Raw genomic sequence first — 21,003 nt, 5'->3', positions numbered from 1 at the left:
AAAACTTGTTGCAGGCATTAGATTGAAGTTCAGGTGGTAACGTCATTGGAGGATTTGTGAGCCTGTCGACAGTAGGAAATAAAGCTCGAGTGTTGTTAATGTTTTTGTTTATGACATCTGCAAAGAAAGCCTCTCTTGCATGTTTTAGTGTTGTGTGATAGTTACGTAGTCTTTCTTTGTAGATGTCATAATAAACGTGCAGTTGAGTTTTACGCCATTTCCGTTCGGCAGAGTTGTCTTGCAGATTGAACAGTTTGTGCATTTCTCCATGGAGATTTCTTCCTACCAGTCACAACCTTTACTTTAATGGGGGCAATGTAATCAATGATATCTGAAAGTTTGCACTGAAAATCATCCACCAACTTATCTACGTCACTATAACTTAAGAGTGAGGAAGAAGAGTAGATTTGATTAAATGTTTCTGCTGTGTTTTCTGTGAAAGTACGTTTTGTGATAGTAGCTTTTTGTCCAAGTGGGTTAACGGATAAAGAACTGTCAAAGAAAACAGCAAAGTGATCCGACACGGTGACATCAGTTACAGAGACATTGGAAATATTCACACCTTTACTGATAACCAGGTCCAGTGTGTGTCCCTGAGTGTGTGTTGCTTGTTTGACATGTTGTGTTAAACCAAAACTCTCTAATATATTACAGAGCTTTTTAGCCCCTCGGTCTTCAGGTTGTCAACATGAATGTTGAAATCACCGACAATTATTAAACAATCGTAATCAATGAATATGAGAGATAGAAGCTCATTCAAGTCCATAAAGAAATTTTCCACATATGTTGGTGTTTTGTATAGAGTTAGTGTCAAAGTTCGTTTGTGGCCTTTTACCTCGATTCCAAGATATTCAAAAGACATAAAATTACCCAAAGAGATTTTACTACAGTTTATGGTACAGTTTATTCAATATTTATATGCTCCCACTGGCTCAGGTTATAACAGGAAATAAGATCAGCTACCATAAGCAGTCTGCCTTCTATCACCTGAAGAACATCTCCAGGATTAGAGGACTTAGCACGATCTAAAGCAGTGGTCCCCAAACTACGGCCCGCGGGCCGGATCCGGCCCGCCTCCACATTTGGTCCGGCCCCCTGAACAATACCGGAAAGCATTCAGAGTTTTTTTCATTTACCGTATTTTTCGGACTAGAAGCCGTTTATATGTGGATTTTTCTTCAACCACCAGGGGGCTGTTTAGCAGGAAGTGAATCATTGGAAGTCTGGTTACTTGTGCGCCAACATTGAGCCCACAAACATCAAAATGAGTTAGAAACAGATCAGATGTCTTTGGAAAGTTTCTTTGCAAAGGGGAAAAGGCCCAGAGAAGGGACAGGAGAATGGATTTATCGTGGACCGGTAGGTGAATCCCACGTTACAAGCCGCTCTGCGTAACATGCGGCGACCGGCTGCTAATGAGGCAATCAAGCTTCAAACTGCTTCTCCACGTAGAGACCAAGCAGGCTGTGGATATAAGCAACACTTCAGGTGTTATTGTCTCTCATCACTCCCAGATGGAACCGTCTGGTTGCAGAGAAACAAGCTCATTGCTCCCGTTAGTCATTATCGTGAGTTAAAATTTTCACGAAAGTAAAATGTTAGTTTTTGTGGCGCTTCTGTATATTATTTTGAAGGGATATATAAACGTTACCATAGCGACCAGAGTCAGAGCGTTTGGGCAGTGGTTGAGAGGAGATGAGTAGAGCTTGTGAGTCTTAAGTCTGGTTTAGACGGCAAGATTTAAGAATGTCGGCTGATTCTCCAAACCTCTGTGACCACAGAGCTGATAAAGAACAACAGGTTCGATGGGTTCGTGTGTCCAGCCACACGGCAGGAACCGATTCCAGTCACGAACATCCTGATTTCAGAGGATAATTCAGTAAAACCCCCAACATAGCGGGAATTTATAATAAGCAAACACGGATGACAATGTAGAAGTCGCATTCAGCAGTTTGTATTCTCGTTCCCAGTCAGGGAAAACCCCACAGGCTGCGATAAAAGGGCCAAGACAACCCAAATAGGGCATATTCAGTATTTAGTGGGAACAACAACATGCAGAAGCCTTATCTGACTGTTCATCCCCCCACCCTCTCTCCCCCGGGCTGCAGCAAAATTTCCAAGTCTTGACCGGTCCGCGGTAATAAAAAGGTTGGGGACCACTGATTTAGCACATGCTAGTAGCAACACGAAGGATCAGCACTTTTACTGTTACAGATACCATTTGGAAATTACCGTAATAAATTCTGTTAAATCTAAACTTGGCAACTTTTTCTTTTTCAACCATAATAAATGTGATATTCAATTGACCTGTTACGACTCAAATTTTGGGTGTCCGCCCTCCTCTGCTGCTGCATCGTTGAGGAAAACCTGGAGCGGCAGAGATATCTGTGGCTTATATGTGTATGTTTACTGGTTTAAAAAAAAAAAAAAACTTTGGGGTTGTGGCATATAGTCCAGTGCGGCTCATAGTTCGGAAAATATGGACTCTAACCCTTCCTGGATTTTTTCTGTGAAGAACCCAGAGAGAGTTATTTGATTGTGCTTTCTGGAAAACAATATATTTTTACATTTAGGCACTCCTGCAATCGTCGCACTTTTTCTGTTACAAACTGACTCCGGCCCCCCACCAAAGAAGGGAAAAGTCATGTGGCCCTCACAGGAAAAAGTTTGGGGACCACTGATCTAGAGAAACTCATCCATGTGTTTATCTTTAGTTGTATTGATTACTGCAGCAGCGTCTTCAGAGGTCTGCCTAAAAAAATCAATCATCCAGCTGCAGCTGATCCAGAACGCTGCTGCTGCTGTTCTGACTAAAACCAGGAAGATGGAAAACATCACCCCAGTTTTAAAGCCCCTACACTGACACCCTGTAGCTCAGGGTTAAAGTACTGTTAGTTTATAAATCACTGAACAACTTAGCACCACAATGCATTAAAGATCTGCTGTTGTTGTACCAACTTCCAGGTGTTCTGGTTCTGGTTCTGCTCTGCATCCCCAGAACCAGAACTAAACATGGAGAGGCAGCATTCAGCTTCTGTGCACCTCAAATCTGGAACAAACTTTCAGAAAACTGTAAAACAGCTGAAACACTGAGTTCCTTTAAATCTCGACTAAAAACCCACCTAGAGACATAATTAGTTTGAGACATAATCATGAAACATCAATAATCTGATGTGTAACGATGTAATGCTTCAACTGTTGACTGTGTGTTCTATGACTTTGTGTCTTTGTGCTTTTATGATGTAAAGCACTTTGAAATGCCTCGTTGCTGAAAGGTGCTATACAAATAAAATTTGATTTGATTTGATTTTATTCAGTCTAGGAGCTCGTCTTCCTCTCTTTATGGCTCAGAGAAATAGGGTATTGTCTTTTGTTTGGCAACGTCCGGCGGTAAAGCTTTTCATAGATTAATGGGTTCAGTTCACCTTTCATCAAAAAGCTGTTGAGTCTCTGATGTTTCAAAGCTTGACAGCTATACACTTTCAGCTGCAAGACATGCAGCAACTATTTTAAACTCTTTTTTGTCTCAGGCTGTCTTCATTTGAGAGTGGTTAGAAATGAAAGTGGTTAATGAGAGAGGAGGAAGACATGAGGTAAATGTCACCAGGCCAGAACTCAAACCTGTGATGTCTGCATTTGACGTATGAAGACTAACGTCTTCATATGTGGGGTGTGCTTTACCCCTGCGCCACCACATCACCCCAACATGCAGCAACTCTAACATCTATTTTCCTGCAGTGTATTTGTGAAGAGCAGTTAAATGACAATTGTTCTCATGCCTGCCTTTTAATGTGAAACTCCTGCTTGAGGTAAACCATCCAAGACTTGTGTATTCTTGCAGTGAGTCACATCCCTCTGATTATGTCACTGCCCTCAGTTGCCATGGCGGTTGTCATGGCAACCCATGTCCAGGTTTCCTGTGGAGCTGGGAGTTATATTAATAATGAAACTAAAGTAAAGGGGCCAATATTGATGGCAGACTGAAAATGATGTTGCTGCAGTATGATGAGCACCTCCAGAACCTGTTCAGTCCACTTCAGCCTCACACCTCTGCTGCTTCCTGGGCAGTGTGTTCAGTCACACCAAACAAGTTCTATAAAAATGTAAAACAGCATATTAGGAATGTACAGACAAATCGGTCAGCCGATAAATTGGCCTGATTCTCTTAATTTTGGGAGATCTTTGATCAGCCAACACTTGCATACAAAGTCGATTTTATTCACCAATCCTATCTACCTTGGCAAAAGTCTGAAAATCAACCACAGTCTTTTATTGCTCTGCTGTGAGATTCTGATTGACAAACCCGCTTGCAGTTAACAGTCGTCTCACTGTTTCTTGTTATATTTAGCAACATTTCAGACAAAAAAAATAAGTATCGCCCAAAATCAGAATCAGCAAGTGTTAAGAAGCAATACGTTTTTCTTTAATGATTTGAATTCTAGAGTGTGAAAATGAACCTGTGTCTGTGTGAAACTTTTAAAACTCGTCTTAAAACCCATCTATTTGATTAGGCTTTCAACTCCAGCAGGATCTAGTTTTAAATTGCATGTTTGTTTTTAAACTGTAAGAGTTTTTTTATTTATTTATTTTTTTGTTATGTTGTGTTTTAATGTACAGCACTTTGTATCAGCTATTGTTGTTTTAAAGTGCTTTATAAATAAAGTTGGTATGGTATGGTAAATGTTTGATATCTTGTGGGTGTGTCCTTGTAGCTGCCATCTTAGGACCCTGCTAAGGAGGCCCGCCTCAAACCCAGCTTTTTTATTCACCTTTTTCCTAGCCCCCATGAGGCTTTGCGTGCGGCGCAACTTCCACCGCAAACCGGAACCGCAATTTGTTTACATGTTAGCAGCTTGCTAACCAGCTTTTGTGGGAACACCAGCTATCATGGTTTAACCCTTTTGTCTGCAAATGGGGTCCAACTGTGACCCCACACCTGTAAAGCTTGTATCATTTGCCACAGTCATCTTCGTTTGCCTCAGTCCTCGTACAAACAAGGGTTAAATGTAGCAAAATTGTTTTACCACTACCTACAGCTAATGCCGCAAATAACCTGCACTAGCATAGTTAGCCACTTCACTGACTCAGTTGCTTCGGATGGCTTTCTATCCACACAATGAAATAAGCACACATTTTGGGTTCTCTCAAAGCTTTTAATTTTTAGCCAAACTCTTTTTCTTTCCTTATCTGTCGGTAGGCAAGATGAAAGCTACCGCCTTTGTTTTGGAGCACGTTCAAGACACACCTGTTGCTGCCACAAATTAAACTTGGTCTGATTATTAAAGTACAGCCACGAACAGCACAACAGTTACCCGAGCTCCGCAAGACCAGACACTTTCCAGTGGCAAGTTGCTCTTGATAACAGGTTAAGGTGTGATTTGGTTCGGTTCTAGTCCAGTGGGGAGATTCTCTATATTACGGTCTGGAGCGCAGCAGCTGCGTTCATTTCTCCGCTGATTTGCATCGACACTCAGCAACGGAGAACCTCAAGATTCTGATTGTGATGGACTAAATTAACCCAGATAGTTTATTTTGTCTTATAAAAAATATTCATGGCCCAAACATAATGATAAAACACACTTGGTGCAGCCACTAATTCAAATTCACATCACACCAAAGCTAATGTTATGTAGTTCTGGTGTTTTACACTCTTGGCACAGAACAGCAGCTCAGAACTCTGACCAACTTCTCTGCTTTTCTCGTCTTTATTACCGTCAGAGAAACGAGCTGCTAGCAGACCTGCTAAGTCACGGTGCGATTGTAGAATATTGAGGATGGAAGCAGACGACCCATGTTCAATGCAATAATGATGATGGTTTTAATGATGACATACAAAACACAAAAATTTCAGGCAGCACAGATGAGCAGAAGGCTAGGAGCTCAGAACTGGAATAACTCCAAAAAACAGGCAGCAGGGAGACACAGGCTGACACGACAAAGACAGTATAGACAAGGAGCATGGAACACAGGTGATTAAATACACAAGGGGTAATCGGAGAACATGAGACACAGCTGTGTCCGTGAACAAGTTTAATAAACCAGCTTTGTTTGCTGTATCGCCAAGTTTGTTGACTTTTTCCTTCAACGCAACACCTCTTAGCGTAAGAACGTTTTTAGGCAATCAGCAGTTATTTTCGTTTGGAAAAAAAAGACTAGTTTTTTCATCTCTTAAATCAAGACGAGAAATCGGACCCGAATGGTCTGTTATCCGATTTCCGATTTTGGTTTAATAAATGAAAATCGAAAAAACAAGTCTATTTTTGTTCGAAAAAAAGAACTGCCAGAGAATACATGGACCCCGAACCGAAACGTTATCCAATTTCTGATTTTGTGCACAAAACGAAAATGGATAACGAGTGCTCAATTTCAGTTTTGTTTGTTTTTAATGAGACAAGTGGCTTGATTCAGAAGTTCTCTCTGCCCCACTTACTAGGGCCAGTCCAAAGCATAAGCAAACTAAGCCGCCAAAAATAAATTGCTCTTGAGGGCCCCCTGGTGCCCACAGTCAGTCACACTTCACTGGTAATATGAGCTGCAATGTCCAGAGCTGCGTCCAAACCTCCAAAGCACCGGTGGAAGACAAGTTAGCAAAACAATGTCACAAAAAAGGACTTATCCATCGAGAGAGAAAAGAAAGAGGACAAGAGTGACAATAGTCATAATAGGGGGAATATTGTTAACTTCAAACATGCAGACCTGGCCTGGTGGGCCGGTCTGTCAGTCAAACCTCTCACTGCAGAGCAGAAGAGAACAGAGGCTGATCTTTAAACCTTTGAAGAGGTAGATAAGATCAGTGGATAAGATTGGCTTCACATGGAAGTATTGGCTGGCCGATAAATGCATCCTATATGATACATGAATATAGGATATAATGCAAACAGCACTGTCAGAGATACAATAGGTTTATAGCAGGTGTGTGAATGATCTAATAGTCTGACTGTTGATTGCAGCAATCCGCATTATTAGCAAAAATAATGCTAATAATTACCGTATTTTCTGCACTATAAGGCGCACCTAAAAACCTTCAATTTCCTCAAAAGCCGACAATGCGCCTTATAATCCGGTGCGTCTTATATATGGACCAATATTGAGCCACAACAGGTCTAGCAATTACGGTAAGCAGCTGCCGACTTCATTTTCCCCCGTAGAAGAAGAAGTGCGCGGTGCATGCTGGGATAGTTGTCAGAACGCTGGTTTGTTAATAAACTTTGATAATACATTTAAAGCCAGGGGGGGAGGGGCTGGGGAAGAGAGACAGAGACTGCGGCGGCAGCGTGTCGGTTGGTCTGTGTTACCCAGAAAGCAGTTGGGCACAATATCGCAACACCATGAGTGAAACAAGACTGGGGCAGACTACTATATAGAGTACTCGTGGACCACTCCTTTACAGATGTGGATGTGTAATAATAGAGTACAGAACAAATCGTCTATTCTATGCGCCTTATATAGGCCGTTCATTGAAGGTGCGCCTTACAGTGCGGAAAATACGGTATTTTGGATTTAGTTAATCCAAAATGAGGCTTCTTTTGGAGCACCATAGTTCTGCTAACATGGCCCCAAAACCACATGTTGCTCAGGGCCCCATGGAGGCTTGGGCCAGCCCTGCTGCTTATAAAGGGGCCATTTGGACATTATATAGAATGCAGACAGACAATCTTGATCATTTCACGGATATTTGGTCACTCAAGAAGAATAGCCTGAGTTTTTATTTTAGTTTGTTTTATTTTAAAAAGCCAGAGCATGGAGGCTTTCCACACCAGTCAGCAGGCAGACCCGTCTCGTCTCCAGACCTGAGCCAGCAAGATGGCTTCAATTGCACTGCGCCAGCAGTGGTAAATAGAAGTGAGTACACCATTAATTTGTAAAAAAAAAAAAAAAAAAGTTGTTTTAAGATGTTTTTAGGTGAGAAAGTAGCCCTCATAGGTTTATGTATCCACTTAGTTAATCCAAAATTAGGCTTCTTTTGGAGCAGCATAGCTCCACTAACATGGCTGGGCAGCTCAGGCTCGGCTGACACATTTCCCCGCTAACCATAGCCTGATCTCAGCAAGTCACTCTGTCGTTTTCCGCTGTTTATTTGTTCTTAGCGGCTCAAAGGGCAATATGAAGTGTTTAATGTGTTTGTATATCTACCATTTGATACGTATATCAAAATATAACAATCTTCTCTGGAGATTTTGATGCTTCTGAAGATGTTAGTATCTTCTAAACTTTGCCCAGTGTTTTCTTCCAATATCAATTACTAATATTCCTTTCCTCTGAATTTTTTAGTTTGTAAATTCATATTATTTTGTGTGTGTGCGTGTGTGTGTGTGTGTGTGTGTGTGTGTGTGTAAGAGAGAAATATACACTTTCCTTCAACTGGCTTCTTATGTGAAGTGTGAACTTTCTTCATTATTATTTATTTTTAATTGTTTCATGCAGGCAGCGTTCAGGAGGACGCTGCCTGCGTCCAGGTTTGGATGCAGCTTTCCAGAATCTTCCAGTCTCCCTCCTGCTGACCTGTCACTGTCTCCTCATGTTTTATCAACTTAAATTGTAGGAATATTTGTTCATAATCCCCCAACTACGGGCTGGCTATCTGCTTGTTTGATTTTCTAATAAATACACTTTTATGAAAACATTTTGTCCTTGCTTGTTTTGTAAAATATGAGTTTACAATCTGATAACAAATAAGAGAAAATAAGTTTGGTAAGTATATAGTAAGTATTGTAAACAAATCATCCAGTTGTAAAGCACCAACTCTGGCTAACAGCAGGTTGATAAAAAATAAATGTGGAATTATTCTTTTAACATTTGTTGCTTATAAATCCACAGCAAAGGAATAATGTAAAGAATCAACGCAAAAGTTGTTCATTATGTTTAGTCAGTTGAGACCAATAATTTATAAGCAAATAGTCTCATGAAGGGAGCAACAAAAGCACACTTGTTTATGTTGTTACAATTTAAAACTTAAGCACCTGAGACATTTGAGCATGTCCAACCTGTGCTGTGTCTTCCTCCTCAGGTTCTAACTTATGTCCTCACAATTTGGACTGTGCCCGAGCAGGACGGCACTTCTGCCGACAAGGCAGCTCACACTGCGGGTCCTGCCTGTACCCTCTGGTGGAGGATCATCATGGCCGCTGTGTCGACACGAGAAGACATTTTCATCATTCTGCTCAGGCTGCTAAAGGTAGGTGTAGGAGCTATTTTCCCATATTTTGGTTAATTTAAATTGTTTAGTTTATTATTATTTGTTTATTTTCTAGTTGATTTATCATTAGAATTTTTGTTTAATTTGTTGTTTAGAATAAGTTCTTTGATTAGCAATTCACTTAATGAACTTCAGGTTGGGATGTGGGTATTTCACGGTATAAATAGGTGGGTCTCTTAGGTAGCTTATTATGCACGTGCTGGTCATAAGGTTTTTTACCAGCCTTTAGAATCGGTCACATCAGTCTCACTAGTCATCAGTCAGAGAACAGGTACAGGAGTCAGAGCAGAAGCCTGTATCTTTTTGCCTGAACAGTCAAATAAAACCAAAGAACTATATTTTGACTTTTTGATCCTTTTGTGCTGCGTAAACCAGAATCCACGGTGCATCAGGTGACTATTTGAGTTGGATTCACTTTTGTTTTGATCACCTTCGAGTTTTGAGTTTTTTGATTTTTGAATTTAAGTTTTGGAACAAATAGTCACTACAGTAGGTATTTGGAAAACTGCTGGCAACAAGTCAGACACAGCTTCTTACTTTCCTAGCTGAATATTATGACTTTAAAACTTGAAGCAACCCCAATTGTTGTAATTCTTCTGTCTTTATTGGCAGATTGAATTAGTCTTATTTCATTTTTTGCTGAGTCAGATTGAGGTCCAGACAGAACATGTTGCTGTTTCTGAGTATTATTCTTCTGAGAATGTCACCTTCCCTCATCTTTACCCTGATGTGTAGCACTTTGTCATAAATGTCTGAGAAGTTATGCTTCAAACATAGAGACAGATATTTAGCCTCTAACATGGGAAATATTTTTACAATATAACATGCATGTTGCTAGACTGTGTGTGGGATTAGTTCCTGACTATTTACACAGAACATTCGATGCCAACAACAGCCAGCATAAGGAGATCTAAACAGTTAATGGTAATGTGTCTTATCATTACACACAAGGGTTTCCTGGATCTTTGAATGCTGAGTAATTAATTCAGTTCATTTAATCTCCACAGACATGTCATTATGACAAAATTTGGAACACAATCTATGGAGGGAAACTTGACCTTTCTCAGTCATAGCAGTACAGCTCCGTACATCCTGGAGGTTTTTGACAGCAGTACCTTTCAATGGGAGGTCAGGACTTCATGCATCCCAGCAGAAGCCCTGATTTCAAACCATAGTTACTAATTACCAGCAAAGAATTGAAAAGGATTTGGATGAGAAGGAATTCATGTCAAATCTGCCAGCCTACGTGATATCTTTGTTTTAGGTCTGAATAAAACACCCCTTATTACAGTCAGTGTTTTATTCAGGCCGTAATAAAACTGAATCAAAACTGAAGTTAATCCAATGCAAGCAATTACATTTTTAAACAGCTATATCGGTTTGGATAGCTTTTTCTAATCTTGATAAATGAAATCATTTTAAAACTACTTTTTGCATTAACTTTGGTTAATTCTGACTAATACTGACACTTGTTTGATGATCTGAAACATTTAAGGGTGATATAAATAAAACATAAGAACTCTGTTAGCGACCATGTGTGGCTGCCCAGGTGGAAAATAAAAGTATACTCTAGTATATTTCAAACATACTTACATTTGTGAAGGTACCCTTTAAGTATACTAAGTATTAAGTGTACTACCTATAAATATATTTGAAGTATACTAAAAGTATACTTGTACCAATTTCGAAATTATAACTTTAAACACACTTAAACATAAATGTACCAAAATATACTTTTAATATATAAAAGTATACTTTAAGTGAACAAAATACATATTTGCCCAAGTGTAAATATACACTTGCTCAAGTATATTTAAAACATATTGTAAATATATTTTGTGTATATTTTAAAATATATGCTCAAAATAGAATTTTTGAAAATACACTTAACACTACTTTAAATTAGAGATCAGGTTTTTTCCTGCCGATACCAATTCCGAACACCCAGGAGGGCCGATCACCGATACCGATCACATAATAATAATTTTTTTAATCATAAGCACTACGGTTACATTATGTGGAAAAAGGAACCATGAATTTTAAATAGCTTTTTCCAAGAAAAAACAAAACAAAACAGGCATTGTGCAAATTGTACTACTATCAATAATACTATCTTTAACAGACTGATAACATATGGAGGCTCTGAAGCAGCTAAATAATGCAAAGAGCCAAAATAAAACCTCTCAACATTGCCAAAAGATTCAAGTATAAAACTTAACATTCAAAGGCAAATATAGGATCCATTACAATAAACAATCCTGAGTTACTGAATGAAACCTTCCTGATAGCATGGCGGCTAGCTGATTACTGCTAGTTCTGATTGGCTGTTTCTGACTGAGCGGAGTAATTATGCAGAGCAGGGAGGAGATCGATTATTTTTTTAGAGATTATCTGTCTCATGTTAGGACAGCGAAAGTTTTAATACGTATGTAAAATGTATTTTTTTAGATTAGATGCTGCAGCTTTAAACAGAGGTTTGGTGTGAGAGTCACTACCAGGTGGAGCAGAAGCGGCGCTCCGTCTGTGAAATATTACTACCTGTAGCGTAGCAGCGGTTCAACAGCGAGAGCAGAACCAGCGTCTTACATCGCAGCTCGAACACTTAAATAATTTTGCGTGTTATTTGTTTAGCTTTCTGACCGTCATGCTAATAATCCGGGTGAGTGTTTGTAGCTGTGCTCTGCTTTACCTGCTATCTGATCCTCCATATGTCTTTTTTACTGCAGTGAGCCTCGATGTAGCCAAACTACATCAAGTATGGCATTGTTTTTATGTCGTATTAGCTTCTTGTGTTGATGCATTTTGACCTGCTTCAATTTTCCCCCGCAACATGCAAACTTCTCCATTCCCTCAGTGCGTTATAGTTCCACACGACATCGCTTAGTATTTGTTGCTGCACGTTTGCGCAGTTTATGTGATCGGCAACAAGAGACTGTGATCGGCGATCACCTATCATACACTTTTTCACGGAAATCAGCCGATTATGATTGGTGGCCGATCGATCGGCACACCTCTACTTTCAATTATTAATTTCACTATGTTTTAAATTACATCTCAGTGTAAATTTTAGGCTAATAAAGTATGCCTTTTTTAAACTTTCTTTAACCGGTTGAACCCCGTTGAGATCCAGATCTCATTTTCAAGAGGGACCTGGGCTGCAACACGCCCAGGTCCCTGGGCATGTATTAATTAGTTTTATTATGTATTAATAAAACTAATTAATACATGCAGAAGTATGTCTTTTAGGCACCTATAAAGTACTTTTCATGTAATTTTTAGGCATACTTTTTAAGCACCTAAAAAGTATGCCTTTTTAGGTGCCTTAATAATCTTTTACTATTTTTGTTAAAATTGCAAAGAATAAAAAAATGATAATCATGATGTAATGTTGCTTAATCCATTTTCAGATATGATGTGTGATTTATAAAGAGGATTAGTTCCAGTTCACACTCCAGACCAGATGGTGGCGGTATCGCACACTTTTTTTTTTTAACGGCAGAAAGAAGAAAAAACTTAATAATTCATTTTTCTTTTCTTTTTTTTCCAAAGAACTTTATTTAAATGAAATTAGTATACATCAAAACAACATAATGAAGTATACAACACAATACAACAGCCAAGCAAAACAGCCAGGGGTGATTAGATAAGAACATGCAAAGACGTACATATTGAAATTGTCCTTAAAGCCTTTTCATTTGTAGTCTGCTATTGATTTGATATATAGTTCCATATCTTTAATGAAAAGAGAGAAACAAGGTGTTTTATTAGCAAATTTGCATTTATGAATATAAAATTTAGCAAAGAGTATTAGCAGGTTTATTATAAAGAAATGTTTAGCATCCTTTCTATGGAACCTATAGAAACAAAATAAAACATTTTCCCAGCATAAGGAAAAATTCTTTAAAATATGATCATTAATAAACCTGCTGACCAGAACCTTTGTGTAAAAGGGCAGAGCCAGAAGAGATGTGTCACAGTTTCTGGATGGCCCTCACAGAAACTGCAATTAGTGTTTATGTCTCTTTTAAATTTTACCATATTGTGCTTAGCAGGGTACATTTTATGGAGAATTTTAAATGACACTTCCTTCACTTTGTGTACAATGAAGCATTTATGGGGGATCATCCAAACTGTTTTCCAGTGAATATCTGGGATATAACGGCTCCAGTAAAATGTTATAACTGGACGAGAAACAATCATTTCTTGGAACAACCTGCGTATTTATTCTCTCTTTGTTTTTCCTAAACTCCAGTTAAAAACTGATTTTTCCCACAGATGATTCGGCTGGATCAGGGATACCAGGTGGAGCAGACAGAGTATAATTAGTGTTTTAAACAACATTAAGGTGCCCAAAGGTTTAGCATTGACCACCATGGAGAATTCCTGGATACTAACTGGAAAATTATATATTGAGCAGAATTCATTATAATTTAATCGTCCTTCCTTATTAATCAGCTGAGCCACCAGTAGAATCCCATTTTGAACCCAAGTTTCAAGATAGTGACCTATTTTTAAACAAAATATCTCTGTTGTTCCAGATGAGGTATTTGTGAGGTGAGAAGTTATGTTTATAGATGAAGTTGAAAGATGAGAGTTTTACAGGAAGTTTCTCAACATTGTAATTACTACTTAAAATGAAGTTGAAGCCACGAAAGCACGAGGAAATGTGATCTGGTATCAGGTTCCAGATAGAGGTTGGATTCTTAAGGAAGTGTTTAGCCCATTTAATTTTGAATGTGTTAATTAGGGTAGAGAAATCCAGAAAGTTAAGTCCACCTGATTCATAATTAATCATAATAACAGTTTTTTTGATATAGTGTGTACAATTTTTCCATATAAAATTAAGAAGCATACGATCAATATCTTTACAGATTTTGTTGTCTAAATGTAAGGGGAGAGCAGCAAATGTCAGTCGGGATAATCCTCCTGCTTTAGTAATCAACACTCTTCCTTTTAGAGATAAGTCCCTCTGAAGCCACTGGTTTAGTTTATTTTTGGTTTTCTGTATAATTGGTATCAAATTAGAGGAGCATCTTAATTTATGGTCTTTAGAGATTAAAATTCCTAAATAAGTAACTTCTTGTTTAACAGAAATATTGCAAATATCATTAGCATGACGATCCTTAATTGCTAGCAATTGACAATTTTTTTAAATGTAAAAATAAACCAGAGGCCTTGGAAAAAGTATTAATCACCTCTAAGGCCAGAGGGATCTGGTTTGCATTCCTTAAAAATAGTGTAGTATCATCAGCCAGCTGGCTGATTATGAGCTCTTTATTAGCTATGCTTGTACGGCTTGTACGGCACTTTATACAAGGCATCCAGTTTGTTCTGATGTTCTATTAAATTTAATTTATCTTCCTCCGAAACTTCTTCTGGGGATTTTAGGTAATAAGAGGTGACTTCTTCCTCTCCAGCTTTCTTTAATTTAGAAATCTGACTTCTATGTCTTAAAAATTTGCCAATTTCAAATTTGAAAAGTTCCCAATTGTTGCAGAAAGACCCTTCCTTGTTAGCCTTATTCCAATAATATAAAATTAATTTATTAATATAATAATAATAATAATAATAATAATAATAATAATAAATGTAATTTGTACTTCACTTTTCATTAGAAAAAATCTCAAAGTGCTACACAGTGCAACTAAAATCGTAGATAAAATCGACATAAAAATCATGTGGAGGCAGAGTAGGCTTGCTTAAATAAAAAAGTCTTTAAGCCTCTTTTGAAGTCAACCAGTGGTTGTGGAGCTCTCAAATAATTCGGGAGAGAGTTCCAGAGACGGGGGGCAGCCACAGCGAATGCCCGATCTCCCATGGTCCTTAATCTGGATCGAGGAAGGTGGAGGAAGTTGCAGTCTAGTGATCGTAGAGATCTGCTGGATGAATGTGGAATGAGAAGGTCCTTCAGACAATCCGGTGAAGTTCTGTTTAAACATTGATGGGTAATGAGAGCAATTTTGTACTGAATTCTGTAGGTGACAGGAAGCCAGTGAAGATCATGCAGAATCGGTGTAATATGGGCAGATTTCTGGACTCTCAATAGAATCCTGGCTGCGCTGTTTTGAATGTATTGAAACTTCTCAAGATGTTTTTTATGGATTCCAATGAACAGAGAGTTGCAGCAGTCCGGCCTGGAGGAGACAAAGGCATGGATGAGAGTCTCTGCATCAGAGAAAGAGAGATGGACGAATTTTGGAGATATTACGAAGATGAAAGAAACAGGTTTTAAATAGATGTTTAATATGATTTTCAAATGTAAGATGAGAATCCATTCTAACTCCAAGATTTGTAACTGTGGTGGAAAGGGGGATGTCTTGTCCAGAAAAGAAAATAGTCGTCAAAGTTGAAGATTGAACCTGGTGAGGTGTTCCGAATAACATGGCCTCAGTTTTGGAGCAGTTTAACTGAAGAAAGTTCTGATTCATCCACGTCCTTATCTCTGCCAGGCAGGTGGTGAAGGCAGTGATTGGAAATGGTGATGATGATGCTCCAGTTCTAATGTAAAGTTGTATATCGTCGGCATAGCAGTGGAAGGAGATATTGTGCTGATTAATGATTTGACCCAAAGGCAGCATGTAGAGGGAAAATAGCAGGGGCCCCAGGACTGACCCTTGTGGGACACCACAGGAGACAGAGACAGCTTGGGACTTGGCCTTGCCAAGGCTAACACATTCCAGCCGATTGGAGAGGAAAGATTTAAACCAGTCCAGAACAGTGTCACAGAGACCGACCTCCACATGAAGACGGTGTAGGACACAGGTGTCAAACTCCAGTCCTCAAGGGACGCTGTCCTGCAGTGTTTAGATGTGCCACAGGTACAAAACACTGGAATGAAATGGCTTAATTACCTCCTTCTTGTGTAAATCAGTTCTCCAGCGTCTTGCTAATGACCAAATTATTCTATTCAGGTGTGGTGCAGCAGAGGCACATCTAAAAGTTGCAGGACACCGGCCCTCGAGGACTGGAGTTTAACACCCCTGGTGTAGGAGGATATTATGGTCCACAGTGTGAAAGGCTGCAGTATGAGCTTTAACTATTTCATGCTTTAGCAAGGAGTTATTTAGTTTCCAGTAAGCGTATTATCAGGAGTATAAATTTGGATGCTAATGCGAATAGCTCTATGATCAGTAAGAGGGGAGGCAAGTATGTTAATAGCAATATTGTCTTCATTAATACATTTGGAAATAAGCAAAAAATCTATCCAGGATTGTCTGGAACCTATTTTATTGCTCCAATTTAATGTTGTATCTACAACATTAAATTTCTCCATAAATTTTTTTTAAATTGGTACTGTATGAGGTCTGCTGCTTCGGAGGCCATCTGTCGATCGTATTGTCTAAGGCAATGTTAAAGTCCCCACCAATTAAGATGATTGAGTTTGGGTATTTGGAAAGCCAAAAGGTAATTCTGTCTTCTAATGATTCGAATAGTTTGTTGTTTTCTGTTATATTATTATAACCGTATAAATTAACTACAATAAAGGTATTATTAAGGCATTCAATTACTGAGCAGATGTAGTGACCTAGAGTGTCGCAATCAGTATGTAATATAGTTCCAGAAAAATTATTTTTAAGTGTGGCGACACCAGTGGAGCGCTCAGATCCATGAGATAACCACATTTAATTTCCCCACTGGGATTTCCAGAAATTAACGTCAGAAGTTGTAAAATGACTCTTGAAAGAAACAAAAATCTGTTTTAAGTTGTTTGGCAAATAAGAATAATGCTTTGCGTTTAGCCGTTTGTCTCAACCCCCTGGCATTGAGAGATACTAATGAAACGGACAAAGTTACTTGAAAAGAATAACAAAGAATAAAGAACAAGATCTAAACTTTTAAAGATAAAGTTGTGTTCACAAAGTAAAGGGACCGATAGCTGTACGCTTTAAGTAGTAAAGCGGTAAGTAGCCTGACTAAATATTTACAATACAAGAGAAACAAAGGAAAAGTAGCACTTTGCTATCTATTTTGGTTTAACTATAATAGGGTTCTCTTTAAAATACAAATGCTTTCTCTGTTTAATTGCTCTATTGTTCTTTTTTGTAGGTTTTTCTAAGGTGCAGTGGTGCAATGAGTGGGAATGTTCTGTCGTTGATCCTCACTCCTGTTAGGAACATACCAACAGTGTCATGAAGTGTCATTCAGTAAATAATGACAATTTTAATGAGAATTTGCTTCAAAAGTTGGATGAATGTTATGTTTATGACAGTGTCATGTCAGTCTTATGCACACCCCATCAAATAAAGTGTTACCAAAATGGTAATATATGAAAGCACAATGTAATTATAATTTTTGTTCTTTAAAGTAATAACTTTCATGTTTTTCTGTCACACTTAAATTTTCATCTTCATTGTGTTCACTTGACGTGTAAACTGATAATTTATGTAAAGTTCATAAAGCTTTGAGTAAAATTGGACAATTTTAAAATGTCGGTAATAAAACAAAATATTTGAATTACCTTGAACATCTCGTGTAATTAATCTTTCCATGTAATTATAGCCTAAAACAATGTAAGTACTGTAGTGTAGTTATGCATGTAATGTACAAAATAGGTACGTAGGAATAAGAATTTCACGAGTACTTATAAGGCGCACCGGATTATAAGGCGGACCTTCAATGAATGGCCTATTTTTAAACTTTTTTCATATATAAGGCGCACAGAATAGACGCTACAGTAGAGGCTGGAGTTACATTATGCATCCACTAGATGGAGCTGCACTAAAGTGAATGTCAACAAAACAGTCCGACTCTAGTCAGCCAGGAGAGCCTTCCACGACTGGGCCGGGGCGTGGCCGGACGATGGTCACCCTTCTCCATTCGCACAAAGCATGTTCGTGGAGAACGTGGTGCTAACGTGACCTGCAGACGACCTGATTGTAGACTAGTGGTACCGCCCCCCTGGGGGGTTCAGAGGACGGCAGGGGGCGCTGGCGGAAACTTTTACAAAAGGGGGCCGCTGGGATTCCTTTGGGGGGCATTTGGTCGAAGGTAAACTTTACACCTTAAGTGCACAACAATACCAGTTTAGACTTTGAGAAACTTGGTAAAACTGTATTGTGTAACATTAAATCCCGCTTGGCTGCAGCTGTATCGATGGCAGCTCTTCTTCTATTCAGTGTTTGTTAGCTTCTTGGCGCAGCTCCGTTCTCCTGCTACTGGTAGCTTCACCACATCAGTTCAGCGTTACACCGGCTGATGACGGTGCTGTGATTCACTTTCTCTAGTATTTTTGTACATACGTTTTGGCAGTTCTGTGATCATGTTAAGCAGCAACTTATATTAAAAAGTGTTTTATTTCCGTTTGAAAGCTGACCGCTTCCATGGAAGGACAACAGAAAATCGCTCTTATTAACATGTAATTACTAAAATTACGATACCCTCACTATGTATCCCTCTGAAAAATGAACCCATTTAAATAAAGAAATAAAGAAATCCCTCCATGTGTGATACCACGATAGAGAGCGTTCATTTTATAGCGTTAATACCGGAGCTGTAAGTGGTCCGGTATGAAACGGGGTGATAGAACAACACAGCACTTTTAAATTTCAATAATCAGAATGCAGAAATTGTTTCCGTTGTTTTAAAAGGTTTATGTCAGTCTGCCTTTTCCCCATCGATACACTTCCCGACCGCCCTGCACCTTAGGGGGTTAAAAAAAAAAAAACCGACGCGCACATTGCGCAAAACAGGAGAAGCGGGACATAAAACGGAGCGACGAACTAGATGTGAATTATGGCATAAAAACAGAGAATCCGACGCTAAACAGTGAAAAAAATCAACACATGATGTGAAACACATGACGATTAGGCGGCGCAGCAGGTGATGAGTGAAGATTACTGATGGTCAATAAACGATAAAATAAATGTAGCAACAGGAAATAAACTAAAGTGGACATAGCAATAAACCAAGAGAGGATAAAACTAATCAAATGAAACTAAATGGAAATGAATGAAGAACAAAATGCGAGATTAAACTAAGAAACTAAAGTAAATACAGAGGAATAAACTGGTATGGCAAGACCTTTAGAGCAATAATTAATACAGAGACTGTATGGCAAGAATAAACAGACACTATTTCCAGATAAAAGGTAAAATAATATTGTTGAAGTGTCATGGGTTTGTTGAGACCACATCTAGTACCGAGAATAAATATATCTTACAGATCATAACAGTAAAGAACTGATCACTTATTTATGTTTTTAATTAGATTTGATATATTTATTTCTTCAATATTATTTTTCATGTCAGTGTTATTGTCATGAGGCTGATGACTCCATGACACTTTGAATTTGACTCATTAGGATTTGATTAAGAACCAGATTTGTTCTTTGTAATTTCTGTCCAGTAAAACTATTAATCTATAATCAATAGACAGGTCTATATAAAGATATAATCCATGTTTCTGTCTCATATTTGTATGGCATTAAAAGGACCTGGAACTTTAGTTTTTCCACTGAAAGCTCTGGTTGGCACAATAAATGCCATGTGAGTGAAATTTTATGGATGATACTCTGATGTCCCATTCTCCTGAAGGCAGCACAGAGCTGCACCACCAGATTCCGACAGAAACACTGAAGGGAAGAAGAGTAATGATTAATGTAGTTACTGTTCTACAGAGCAACATTTTCGTAGACAGCTGAAAATAATTTCTATTCCTATGGCTTCTTAGATCTCGGGGAAATAATTTTTGATGATAAATACAGAAACAAGCATAAAAATCAAAACATCTACAATAATGATAGTACCGTATTTTCCGCACTATAAGGCGCACCGGATTATAAGGTGCATAGAATAGACGCTACAGTTAGACAGGGCCGTGTAGAGACCACTAAAGGGGCAGGTGCTCAAAAAAAAATTGCCCATCTAACTGCATTCTAGGACAGAATATCAACAAAGCCACACAGCTTTCAGAGTTTAATAAACAATGATAAATTACAAAATTGTGACAGATACAATCAAAGCTAAGGAAAATCTCTATATAAACCAGTGTTTCTCAAACGTTTTCGGCCCAGCGCCCCCCCAGTCCTTATCCAGGTCCCTCACCGCCCCCACCAAAGAATTTGTAGGCTACTTTCCACTGACCATTATTTTATTAATATTACTATCACTATTGTAGATGTTTTGATTTTTATGCTTGTTTCTGTATTTATCATCAAAATAATTTCCCAGAGAACAAAAAAAGTAATGTGAATAGAAATTATTTTCACAGACCTGTCTCTACGAAAAATGCAATGAACATTCAACTTAAAATTGGTAGGTCTAACAGCAGCCAATCAGAGTGGAAACATTTTCTTGTTCTTTGCCATTTTCTAGTTGTTAAATCTTCCACAAAATGAGCAGAAAAAAGATGTTCAACATGCCAGTTTAAACTTTGAACTATTTGCAAAACGACTGAGCTCTGCAACATTAAAACATGGATAGAACAGTAACTACATTAATCATAACTCTTCTTCTCTTCAGTGTTTCTGTGGGTTTCTGGTGGTGCAGCTCTGTGCTGCCTTCAGGAGAATGGGACATCAGAGTATCATCCATAAAACTTCACCCACATGGCATTTATTGTGCCAACCAGAGCTTTCAGGAGGGGCATCACTTATCATTTGATGCTCACCACCAGTAATCTTCACTCATCACCTGCTGCGCCGCCTAATTGTCATGTGTCTCACATCATGTGTTGATTTTTCACTGTTTTGCATCGGATTCTCTGTTTTTATGCCATAATTCACATCTAGTTTGTCGCTCCATGTTTTATGTCCCGCTTCTCCTGTTTCAGAGTTTTGCGCAATGTGCGTGTCGTTTTTTTTTTTTTTT

The 21,003-nt window shown here is 38.6% G+C and overlaps 1 protein-coding gene across 8 annotated transcripts in view; it reads left to right on the top strand.

Moving 5' to 3' along the window:
* Positions 1–21,003, top strand: part of LOC103460182 (neural proliferation differentiation and control protein 1) — a 46,555-nt gene that overhangs the window by 7,557 nt on the left and 17,995 nt on the right. For 7 of the 8 annotated variants that reach the window (XR_014089121.1, XM_081611161.1, XM_081611162.1 and 4 more), the window contains exon 2: positions 9,008–9,175. The exons of the other annotated variant lie outside the window; for it this stretch is intronic. Coding sequence is in view for 6 of the 7 variants with exons in the window: in XM_081611161.1 (XP_081467287.1) it covers positions 9,008–9,175 (168 nt within the window). In the remaining variant the exon portion in view is untranslated. The remainder of the gene's footprint in view (positions 1–9,007; positions 9,176–21,003) is intronic. 8 annotated transcript variants of the gene reach the window in all.

The sequence above is a fragment of the Poecilia reticulata genome, chromosome 9, assembly GCF_904066995.2.
Source record: "Poecilia reticulata chromosome 9, P_reticulata-male-v2, whole genome shotgun sequence".
Lineage (NCBI taxonomy): Eukaryota > Metazoa > Chordata > Actinopteri > Cyprinodontiformes > Poeciliidae > Poecilia > Poecilia reticulata.
The sequence above is the reverse complement of the archived record's forward strand: the minus strand, read 5'-3'. Positions and strand labels throughout refer to the sequence as shown.